The sequence below is a fragment of the Lepidochelys kempii genome, chromosome 5 (assembly GCF_965140285.1).
Source record: "Lepidochelys kempii isolate rLepKem1 chromosome 5, rLepKem1.hap1, whole genome shotgun sequence".
Lineage (NCBI taxonomy): Eukaryota > Metazoa > Chordata > Testudines > Cheloniidae > Lepidochelys > Lepidochelys kempii.
In genome coordinates this window covers 2,274,419-2,286,714 of record NC_136384.1, presented here as the reverse complement: position 1 = coordinate 2,286,714, position 12,296 = coordinate 2,274,419, and the positions used below count along the sequence as shown (strand labels likewise).

Genomic DNA, 12,296 nt, shown 5'->3' with positions numbered 1-12,296 from the left:
TCCGCGGGGCGGGGCTAGGGCTGAACCGGGGGCGGGGCCAGGTTAGGAGCGGTCTCCGGGGGGCGGGGCTGGGGCTGAAGCGGGGGCGGGGCCAGGTTAGGGGCGGTCTCCGGGGGGCGGGGCTGGGGCTGAAGCGGGGGCGGGGCCGGGTTCGGAGCGGTCTCCGGGGGGCGGGGCTGGGGCTGAACCGGGGGCGGGGCCAGGTTAGGAGCGGTCTCCGGGGGGCGGGGCTGGGGCTGAAGCGGGGGCGGGGCCAGGTTAGGAGCGGTCTCCGGGGGGCGGGGCTGGGGCTGAAGCGGGGGCGGGGCCGGGTTCGGAGCGGTCTCCGCGGGGCGGGGCTGGGGCGGTGTCAGGGGCGGGGCTGGGATACGGCCGTTCTCCGGGGGGCGGGGCTGGGTCAGTGCTGAGGGCGGGGCCGGGCTGGGGGGGGGGGGTGTGTTCTCTGGGGGGCGGGGCGAGCCCCAGGTGGGAGGGGGCGACTCACCTGTCCCAGCCCCGCCCCCTCGGGCCGGGATTGGCCGCGGCGCTGCCCTGTGGAGCCGGCGATTGTCCCCGCGGCGCCGGGCGGCTCCTCCCCCGGGTCATGGCGCCGCCGCCCGCCCGGCCCCGCTCCGCGCCCTGACTCGCCGCGCCCCGGCCGGAGGGGAGGCGGCGCTGCTGCTGCTGCGGACGGTCCGGAGCCGCCGTGCCCGGGCAGGGGCATGAGGAGAGCGCGGGGAGCGGCGGCGGCGGCGGGCGGCCTCGCGGGGCCGAGCTGAGGCGGGTCCGGCTGAGGGGAGCCGCGCGGGGCCCGCGCCATGTCCCTCCTCTGCGTGCGAGGTGAGTCCGCGCCGCCGCCGCCGCCCGCCCCCCGACCGGGCTCGCGGACCTGCCCCGCTCGGGTCCCCGCTGCCCTGTGGGGGCCCCCCCGGCTCTCAGCGCCCCCCCCCCCGGGGTCTCGCGGCGTCTGCCCGCGGGACGCTGCCCCACCTGCCTGCTCCGCCGAGGCTGGGCCGGGGGGGGCCCCAGCGACCCGCCCCCCGGGGCGGGGGGAGCTCGAGGCCCTGGCGAGGCTGGGAGCAGCTCCGGGCACGGCCCCCTCCCCGCAGCCGTGCGCGGGCGGGGGGCGCGCGGGGAGGCGCCGGCGCGGAGTCCCGCAGCGCGGGGGGCGCCGGGGCCGCTGCCCTTGAGCGGGGCGCCCCTCCCGCGAGCCGGCTCCGGGCGCGCGCGGCGCCCCTCCCGCGAGCCGGCTCCGGGCGCGCGCGGCGCCCCTCCCGCGAGCCGGCTCCGGGCGCGCGCGGCGCCGCGGGCGGGGGGCGGCAGCGGGGCGCGCGGAGGAGGCGAGCTGCGCCCCGAGCCGCCCGGAGCCGCCGCCGCGCGAGTGTGCGCACGGCGGGGTGTAGGGACCCTGCCTCCCTTGGCCTGCGCCTCGCCGGAGCGCTGGTTTGGACAGTAGCGACTAGGAAGAAGAAACGGCAGTCCTCATCAACTGGCGAGATCTCCTCGGCCGCTGGCTTCAGATGGGTCTCCCGCTCCAGGCTGTACGGTCCCGTTCAAGACCAATCTGTGGACTGGCCCGTCCGGTGATTGTGTAACGCCGGGATTCGTCTTTGTGGCTGTTCTTTCATTGAGTGGTTGGGGTGCGATGTTTTTACACAATAGGGTTTGCTCCGCTAGTCTGCGGGCGGGTGTGCTTGGTGATTCTTGTTTGCACAGGAACAGTTTTCTGTCTTGGTAATAATGATCCATTGTTTTTTATTTCTGGCTGTACTTTTCAGTATCTTTCTTTCTGTCTATCTTTCTTTTGTATTACTGTCTAAACACCGGCTGCTTGTACCTAACTCTGTCCACCGAGGACAGAACAGAAATGCAGCAAAGTGTTTGCCTCACCAGGGTATTACTTTTGATTGAAGGTATGTTTGGTCAGGTGAGGGGCATGTTACTTCCACAGTGTTTAAAATAAACATAAGGTGAAACCCTAAAATGTTAGGGGATTGAATATGCTCTGGTTCAACCAAGGAAATTTAGATTGAATGCTGACACTGCCCTGGAATCTTTAGTCGTTCTAGGGCCCCATCAGTGTCCTATCTAAGCACAGTTCCAAGCATGTCACAAACATTGAGCGACTGTGAAGATTAATGGATTAAAGAGGTAGAAAACCAACTATTTCCCCCTATGTTATAGAATGGAAAACTGAGGCAGAGGCGTGAAATTCTCTTGTCAAGACTTCAGAAGAGCCCCTGTATGTTGGGATTAGAGTGTAGGACTTCCTGATTCCTGGTCACTAGTTTAAACTGCTGGAAAATAGCTCTCACAAATCACCTTATTGTTCCTAGGTAGCAAAGCACAGATGGCTCAGTTCTGCTAAATTGATAGGAAATATACCAACCTTGAAATAAGAGAAAGATGATTGTCACTCTTAACTCTGGATTTCCTTGTTGCTGTTCCTTTGTGTCAACATCTGACATCATGTTATTAAATAGCTTTTTCATTTAATTTCCTTGTGGCAGTAATTGGAGTAATAAAAACTAAAATAAACAAAAATTTACATGACTAGCAATAATCATTGTGATAGTTGTGTCTTAGTTCATTATTGCTGAGCTATCTCCATGCACCCTGTTATTTCTGCTTAAAGGAAAACAAACCTTGGTTGGCCTCGCAATTCATTCTAAATGTAAAATTCATCTGAATTTGGGTTTCTGAGCTCAATAGCTTGCTCACTTCCTGAGCTGGTAACAGTATAAGGTGGTGGTCTCATGCCTTGTGAAAGAAGCACTCTGTATGCATGTAATCAACTACCTTTTTGCTGAAGGAGTCCTAGAGAGGTGCCAAAATATTCATATTTTGTATCTATTTTGTATGTGGCAATTTTGTGCACTCTTATCAGACCCTTTGATTCATATGCTGTGTAAGACACTATTGACAGGGTATTTGATCCTTATGTAAAAGTAGCATGATATATCTCCTATGATCTTTCATTGTGGCAATATTAGATAGGAAAATTAGGTGTTAAATTTGGCTTCACATCTCTCTCAAAATGTTCAGAAAACACAAACCTCTAAATTTGATCTCTGAACCAGTTTTTTGTTTTTGTTTTTAAATCTTTTTGAATGTTAATGCAGTATTTAAAACTGAAAGCTTCCCCAGTAATTTAAGCAAGGGTTGGAGGTGGCATGGAAAGTAAAGCCCTAGTCCTGCATACATTTAGTTAAGCATGTCCATTAATGTTTGCAGGGTGAAGGTCTTAAAATGTCTAAATACAAAGGCCATCATGACCCCAGACCATTTAAAGATGATGGAAACTTTCCAGGTATGAAAATATTAGAGGTGAGGCAGAGGAAACTGGAGTGGGAGAGGGCTGCTCTTCACTGTATTGGGGCAAACCCTTGAAGCGGAAAAAAAAATATTTTAGTTGCTTTTTATAGTTCAGCTGGGTGCACATTAAAACAGTGATGGTATTAACCCCTGAAAAACAGGATTAATTCTAAGGACTTGTTGCTGTCATTAACTTCAGTTCTGCTGCTGTAATACAGCATACATAGTTGGCTGTAATGAATGAGTAGTATTTTTTTCCGAATTGGCTACAAAAAATTTGGCAACCGTTAGGCTGCTAGAATGCTGTGACTACTGTCTATAACCAGTATTGTCTCAATGTTTCTGTGTGCTCCCCCGTCCACCTGTCTCCATCTGTTCTCTTCAGAGCAAAAAGACAGTCCCTGCCATGTTTTTGTACAGCACCTCGCACAATAATGGGGTCCTAAGATCACCCATTAGTTTGTCATCACCATGTTACATCATAGCTGTTGTCTCATATTAAATTGTAATTTTTCACTTTCTGAGGGTGGTTTACGCCGCTTATCAGATTTTCAGGCTGGCTTTTAATTTCTTATTCTGTTGGGCCAAAAAGACTGGAGGTGCCAAGAGGGTGAGTAGCTCCTTGATGCATCCCCTTTGAAGCTCTTCACTTCACACTATTCTCTGTTGGGACCTTTGGATTTTCTCCTGCTGCATTCATGTGCTAAAGCACAGAGAGAGACAGGGATTCTGGCTATCCGAACAGGCTTGATGGTCAGACTGGCTTCAAGTCATCTCTCTTCCCTACTTAATCAGCAGTAGTTTTTAGGTGTAGCTGGAGTGCTTTGTACTGAGGCTCCTGTTCTGGCCCTCAGAGTTAGTGCTGCCAGTGTGGCCGAGTTGTGGCCTCTGTGATGGAGCCTTATGTGCCTTTTGTAACAATGGCTTTGGCCCCAGCCAGTATCCGTGACTATTTTTGAAGCTCTGTCAATGCTCCAGGCCCCCTCATCTCAGCCCCTTCGGGAGAGGCAGATAGACGATCAAGATGCTGAGAGTTGCAGTAGTCTCAGAGGAGCTGGAAAACTCCCTTGGAAAATGTTTACTATGAAGGAGTACAAGGGCAAAGACTTCACAGGAAACGACACAACCTTTCCTTGGTCCTTGCAGAAACCTTGACCTATCTGAGCTGATCTTGTGAACTATCTTTATCTGGATTCATTTGGTTGCTATTTCAGTGGCATCCTGTTGTGGACTAGTCAACGTTTAGACTGGTCTCTCATCAGTCTCTTCTCCAGTTGATTTGGGTCTAGAGGCTTTTAAATATGTTAATTTAAAAAGCCCGCTGTGCTGTGCGATGCTATTGAGTCTGGCAAAGCAGATACAGTAACTCCTCGCTTAACGTTGTAGTTATGTTCCTGAAAAATGCAACTTTAAGTGAAATGATGTTAAGCAAATCCAATTTCTCCATAAGAATTAATGTAAATACGGGGGGTTAGGTTCCAGGGAAATATTTTTCACCAGGCAAAAGTCTCTCTCTCCACACATGCACACAGTATAAGTTTTAAACAAACAGTTTTAATACTGTGATGCTTGATTGTGAAGTGATGATGATTGTGAAGCTTGGTTGAGGTGAAGAAGTCAGAGGGTGGGATATTTCCCAGGGAATGCCTTACAGCTAAATGATGAACTAGCAATTACTGAGCCCTCAAGGGTTAACTCGTTGTTAATATAATCGTAAACTCTACAAGGCAGCACAAACTGAGGGAGGGGAGACAGAGACAGACATGCTGTGTGTGAGAGAGAAATGCACATTGCTCCTTTAAGTATGCTGACCCCACTCTTAAGTACACTGCCTTTTTAAGTTAATCAACAAGCTGAGATGGTAGCTGCTGCCAGGAAGCTCCCTCCATCCTGAGCCCTGTCATGTGTCCCCCCTGCTCTATGAAAATGGGATGAGTGGGGTGCAGGAGCAGGGGGAGGGGGACACCCTGACAACCCCCTTTTCCAGCCCTTCACCCCGCACAGCAAGCAGGAGGCTCCGGGGAGCAGCTCCAAGGCAGAGGGCAGGAGCAGCACATGGCAATGGGGGAGGGACAGCTGAACTGCTGGCAATTGATAGCCTGCTGGGTGGCTGCTGCCTGGGGAATGGGGAGCTGATAGGGGAGCTGCCGGTCCACCCTGGTTCCAAGCCCCCACCAGCTAGCTGCAACTGCCTGCTCTTCCTGCAAGCAGTGGACAAAGCAGGTGGCTACCAAATGATGTTATAAGGGAGCATTGCACAACTTTAAACGAGCATGTTCCCTAATTGATCAGCAATGTAACAACGTTAACTGGGACGACTTTAAGTGAGGAGTTACTGTAAAAGCTAATTTTGAATCACTCTTCCTATGAGTGTAAGTTTCTAAAATTGAAGGTCATTTTCCTGATGATTGTGACTTCAGCTCATGTAGCAAGTGAACTTCTGGCTCCAGTCACTGATCAACTTTATGCCAGTTTCTACAAGCATAAGATAGTGTTACAGACTTATCAGAAAGAAAAGGAGTACTTGTGGCACCTTCGAGACTAACCAATTTATTTGAGCATAAGCTTTCGTGAGCTATAGCTTACTTCGTCGGATGCATCCTGTGGTTTCCAGCCAGTTATAGAAGCCCGATAAACCTGTGATGTAATGTAGATAGTTCCTCCCTTTGGTTCCCCAAAGTTCAGGGACCATTTTTATCTGTGCCAAAGATTGCCAACTTTTATGCTGATACATTTATAACTGATTATACTTTTTGCTATATAGCAGATCTTACTGGATCTTACAGAGTGGTAGGCTTCTTGCATTTCAGCAAAGCTTATTATTAGGAAATACATGCCTCAACACATCTTAAATTTCAAAGAATTAATACTGATAAAATATAAGAACGAAAGATCTTTTTCAGAAAAAGAAACCTATTAATTGATACTGCTGGATGGATTAGTAGGATATAATAGCTAGCAAAATAATCCTATGGGCTACAGGCTGCATGAGCACAAAGCTGCTCTTTAGCCCCTTCTTGCCTGGTCAGGGCTTTGTACACCCTGTCATGGATGGTGGGCGCTCTGTTTTTGCAAACATTATTGCTTGGATTTGGTCTTCGGGAGTGAATCCAGTTTGTCTGTCTATGCTCCAAGATAGGAGAGGCCAGTCCCCTTTGAAGGTTAGTTTAATTTTGGGATGTCCTTATTTAAATTGACTTGCTTTGATTTCTGACCATATTACCATTCCCTCTAGCAGACTTCTGTTCTGAATGTTCATGGTTTGGGCCTATTGCTCATGCAGATATCCCAACTCAATTTAAAACCATAGTTCACTTAACTCTAATGTGGGTCTGTATTCCTACAGACATTCTTTGAGCTTCAAGAATGAAATCCTCACAGGTGATCGCTGCAGACTTGTGAGGATACTTCTACGTCAGATACATTAACTTGGCATTCAGGTTAATCTTTACAACCACAGAGGTTATAAAGTTAATTTACTTTGGAAATTAAAGCTTACATTTCATAGCTATTGATTGTATTGGCCTCAACACCCACCAGGGAAAACTTCCTATTTGCCAAGTAGATGAAGAGATATTAGTGGAAACTCTGACCTTGGTGGGTTCATAGTAACTTTACTTCAAAGTTCAGGAATGCTGTTCTTATCACTATGTAGCTTGATATGTTCATTCATTGCCTCCTTTCCCCCCACACCCCCAGTAGAAAAATGAAAGCCTTCTTGATTTGGTGGTGTTAGAAGCTGTTACTTTTCTTCCGTCCCTTTAGAGGAAAAGTTTCTAGAAGGAGCTGAGGTACTGGCAAATGGAAACTGCAGACAGGGGTTTGCACTCTGCTACACTCTCACAGGGTAAAATATCTAAGAGCTCTTGGCCTGTTGCACTGGAATGACAGATCCAAAACTGGGGATCTGGTGAGGTGAAAGCTTCAAGAACTGTTGCAGGTAAGGGATTTCCTTTATACTGACATTCACTAACACTTATTGGAGGGTGCCAGTACTTATAAACAAAACTTCTACTTTTTGTGGAACTGCTCTTATATGTAAAAGATTAAAAGGTGAGGGCAGGGAGTGTATCTTCCAATGTATTTGTACTGGATCCTGCTTGGGTGCTATCATGAAGCGAATAATAAATAAAAGCTGAAATGAATAAATGTTCATTTAATCCTTGACAATTGCATCATATCCCAGGTATGTAACAAAACAAAACATGCTGTATGACTTCACATACATACTATATCTGAGAATACTGGCACTTCAAAGAAAACTTCAGTATACTCTTGTCCAGCAGCAAACATGGGAGACAGGCAAAGTCCTGATACACAAGTACCACTGATGATTGGCATTAGAGACACTGTGATTTAGACATGATGAGCATGGCAAAACCTGTGTGTGGTAGGTGAAAGGAGATGTATACCAAATTGCCAAATTATGTTGAAACAGAAGCAGTCAATGTTCATGGATTGAATTAAGGAGAGTGTTAGGGACAACTTCCTGGTGCAAGTGCTAGAGGAACCAACTAGGGGCCGTGCTCCTCTTGACCTGCTGCTCTCAAAGAGGAAAGACTTGGTAGGGAAGTAGAATTCGGTGGCAACCTGGGCAGCAGTGACCATGAGAGAGTTGAATTCAGGATCCTGACACAAGGAGGAAAGGAGAGCAGCAGAATATGGACCCTGGACTTCAGAAAAGCAGACTTTGACTCCCTCAGGGAACTGATGGGCAGGATCCCCTGGGAGAATAACATGAAGGGGAAAGGAGTCCAGGAGAACTGGCTGTATTTTAAGGAAGCCTTATTGAGGGTGCAGGAACAAACCATCCCGATGTGCAGAAAGAAGAGCAAATATGCACCCAGCTTGGCTTAATGGAGAAATCTTTGGTGAGCTGAAACACAAAAAAGAAGCTTACAAGAAGTAGAAACTTGGACAAATGACTAGGGAGGAGTATAAAAATATTGTTCGAGCATGCAGGGGTGTTATCAGGAAGGCCAACGCACAATTGGAGATACAGCTAGCAAGGGATGTGAAGGACCTTACTGAATAGGGGGAGGAAAGCTAGTGACAGAGGATGTGGAAAAAGCTGAAGTACTCAGTGCTTTTTTTGCCTCAGTCTTCACAGACAAGGTCAGCTCTTAGACTGCTGCACTGGGCAGCACAGCAAGGGGAGGAGGTGAGCAGCCCACAGTGGTGAAAGAACAGGTCAAGGACTATTTAGAAAAGCTGGACATGCACAAAATCCATGGGGCTGGATCTAATGCCTCTGAGGATGCTGAGAGAGTTGGCTGATGTGATTGCAGAGCTGTTGGCCATTATCTTTGAAAACTTGTGGCGATTAGGGGAGGTCCTGGACGACTGGAAAAAGGCAAATATAGTGCCCATCTTTAAAAAAGGGAAGAAGGAGAATCCAGGGAACTACAGCCTTACCTCAGTCCCTGGAAAAATCATGGAGCAAGTCTTCAAGGAATCCATTTTGAAGCACTTGGAGGAGAGGAAGGTGATCAGGAACAGTCAACATGGATTCACCAAGGGCAAGTCATGCCTGGCCAACCTGATTGGCTTCTATGATGAGATAACTGGCTCTGTGGATGGGGGGAAAGTGATAGACATGATATACCTTGACTTAAGCAAAGCTTTTGATATGGTTGAGCATGGGGAGTAGGTGGCCAGCCCTCTGTGGAGAAAGAGGTGGTTAGGGACTATTTAGAAAAGCTGGACGTGCACAAGTCCATGGGGCCGGACATGTTGCATCAGAGAGTGCTAAAGGAATTGGCGGCTGTGATTGCAGAGCCATCGGCCATTATCTTTGAAAACTCGTGGCGAACGGGGGAAGTCCCGGATGACTGGAAAAAGGCTAATGTAGTGCCAATCTTTAAAAAAGGGAAGAAGGAGGATCCTGGGAACTACAGGCCAGTCAGCCTTACCTCAGTCCCCGGAAAAATCATGGAGCAGGTCTTCAAGGAATCAATCCTGAAGCACTTACACGAGAGGAAAGTGATCAGGAACAGTCAGCATGGATTCACCAAGGGAAGGTCATGCCTGACTAATCTAATTGCCTTCCATGATGAGATTACTGGTTCTGTGGATGAAGGGAAAGCAGTGGATGTATTGTTTCCTGACTTTAGCAAAGCTTTTGACACAGTCTCCCACAGTATTCTTGTCAGCAAGTTAAAGTAGTATGGGCTGGATGAATGCAGTATAAGGTGGGTAGAAAGTTGGCTATATTGTCGGGCTCAACGTGTAGTGATCAATGGTTCCATGTCTAGTTGGCAGCCGGTATCAAGTGGAGTACCCCAAGGGTCGGTCCTGGGGCCGGTTTTGTTCAATATCTTCATAAATGATCTGGAGGATGGTGTGGATTGCACCCTCAGGAAGTTTGCAGATGACACTAAACTGGGAGGAGAGGTAGATACGCTGGAGGGTAGGGATAGGATACAGAAGGACCTAGGCAAATTGGAGGATTGGGCCAAAAGAAATCTGAGGTTCAACAAGGATAAGTGCAGGGTCCTGCACTTAGGACGGAAAAACCCAATGCACCGCTACAGACTAGGGACCGAATGGCTAGGCAACAGTTCTGCGGAAAAGGACCTGGGGTGACGAGAAGTTGGATATGAGTCAACAGTGTGCCCTTGTTGCCAAGAAGGCCAATGGCATTTTGGGATGTATAAGTAGGGGCATAGCGAGCAGATCGAGGGACGTGATCGTTCCCCTCTATTCGACATTGGTGAGGCCTCATCTGGAGTACTGTGTCCAGTTTTGGGCCCCGCACTACAAGAAGGATGTGGATAAATTGGAGAGAGTCCAGCGAAGGGCAACAAAAATGATTAGGGGTCTGGAACACATGACTTATGAGGAGAGGCTGAGGGAACTGGGATTGTTTAGTCTGCAGAAGAGAAGAATGAGGGGGGATTTGATAGCTGCTTTCAATTACCTGAGAGGTGGTTCCAGAGAGGATGGTTCTAGACTATTCTCAGTGGTAGAAGAGGACAGAACGAGGAGTAATGGTCTCAAGTTGCAGTGGGGGAGGTTTAGGTTGGATATTAGGAAAAACTTTTTCACTAGGAGGGTGGTGAAGCACTGGAATGGGTTATCTAGGGAGGTGGTGGACTTTCCTTCCTTTAGAAGTTTTTAAGGTCAGGCTTAACAAAGCCCTGGCTGGGATGATTTAGTTGGGGATCGGTCCTGCTTTGAGCAGGGGGTTGGACTAGATGACCTCCTGAGGTCCCTTCCAATCCTGATACTCTATGATTCTATGGTTTCCCACAGTATTCTTACCAGCCAGTTAAAGTAGTATGGATTGTATGACTGGACTATAAGGTGGATAGAAAGTTGGCTAGATTGTCAGGCTCAACAGGTTGTGATCAATGGCTCAATGTCTAGTTGGCAGCTTGTATCAAGGGGAGTGCCTCAGGGGTCGGTCCTGGAGCTGGTTTTGTTCAACATCTTCGTTAATGATCTGGATGATGGGATGGATTGCACCCTCAGCAAGTTCGCGCATGACACTAAGCTGCGGGGAGAGGAAGATACGCTGGAGGGTAGGGGGAGGGTAGCGAGAGGGTCCTGAGTGACCTAGACAAACTGGAGGATTGAGCCAAAAGAAATCTGATGAGGTTCTATCAGGATAAGTGCAGAGTCCTGCACTTAGTGCATGGGATTCTTCCGTCCTACTACAGGCTGGGGACCGACTGGCTAAGGGGCAGTTCTGCAGAAAAAGACCTCGGGATTACAGTGGACGAGAAGTTGGATATGAGTCCGCAGTGTGACCTTGTTGCCAAGAAGGCTAAAGGCATATTGGGCTGCATTATTTGGAGCATTGCCAGCACATCGAGGGAAGTGATTTTTCCCATCTATTCGGCATTGGTGAGGCCACATCTGGAATATTGGGTCCAGTTTTGGGCCCTACACTACAGAAAGGATGTGGACAAATTGGAGAGAGTCCAGTGGAGGGTAATGAAAATGATTAGGGGGCTGGGGCACATGACTTATGAGGAGAGGCTGAGGGAACTGGGCTTATTTAGTCTGCAGAAGAGAAGAGTGAGGGGGGATTTGATAGCAGCCTTCAACTACCTGAAGGGGGGTTCCAAAGAGGATGGAACTCAGCTGTTCTCAGTGATGGCAGATGAGAGAACAAGGAGCAATGTTCTTAAGTTGCAGTGTGGGAGGTGTAGGCTGGATATTAAGAAACACTATTTCACTAGGAGGGTGGTGAAGCACTGGAATGGGTTCCCTAGGGAGGTGGTGGAATCTCCTTCCTTAGAGGTTTTTAAGGCCCAGCTTGACAAAGCTCTGGCTCGGATGATTTAATTGCGGTTGGTCCTACTTTGAGCAGGGGGTTGGACTAGATGAGCTCCTGAGGTCTCTTCCAACCCTAATCTTCTATGCATCTAAGGGAGGAACTATATAAGGACTGTGTTTAGACTACTTAAGCATAGAAGTGGAAGAGCAAAAAATTAGGAGAAAGATTCCAATAATGTCAAAACTAAATCAGAGTTACTGGAAGCTTTAATTACTTTCAAAACTAAGTTTCTTGCATAGGTGTTGGAACTATGGGTGCTGTGTTGAAGTGGTTTCCATCATATGTAGGGTTTGAAAAATTGAAGTATTAGCTTGAATTGGGATAGAGGAAGGAAGGAAACTGAATGCTAAAATCCAAAATGCAGCCATTTTACTGCAACTTGAAAAAAGATGTTTTGAAAAGCCATGTAACTGAAAAAGGAGGCAATTTCAAGAGCAGATGAATGCGGACTGTTAAACATAGAATGGAGACACACATGAGAGGTAGGCCAAATTAAAATGGAAGCAAACCAGGTCCTGTAACCCAAGGGAGGAAATAAAATGGGAATGGGAGGTAAGTGAGTGAGGTCTAAAAAGGCCCACGTTTTGAAGTGGTGTTTTTGCTTGGTGTTTACGTCAGTGAAAAGGAAAATGTATGAGCAAACCTTGTGCGGGAAGCAATAGGATTAGTAAATAATAGTTGGAGGGGTCAGAAGCAAGTAGTTTAAAAAAATATATAT

At 48.5% G+C, this 12,296-nt stretch overlaps 1 protein-coding gene across 8 annotated transcripts in view; it reads left to right on the top strand.

Moving 5' to 3' along the window:
• The first annotated feature begins 508 nt into the window (after positions 1-508).
• The window catches only part of UNC13B (unc-13 homolog B), a 390,473-nt gene continuing 378,685 nt past the window's right edge, over positions 509-12,296 (top strand). For all 8 annotated transcript variants that reach the window (XM_073343305.2, XM_073343304.2, XM_073343298.2 and 5 more), the window contains exon 1: positions 509-819. In XM_073343305.2, coding sequence (XP_073199406.1) covers positions 798-819 — 22 coding nt within the window. In that variant the 5' untranslated portion in view covers positions 509-797. The remainder of the gene's footprint in view (positions 820-12,296) is intronic.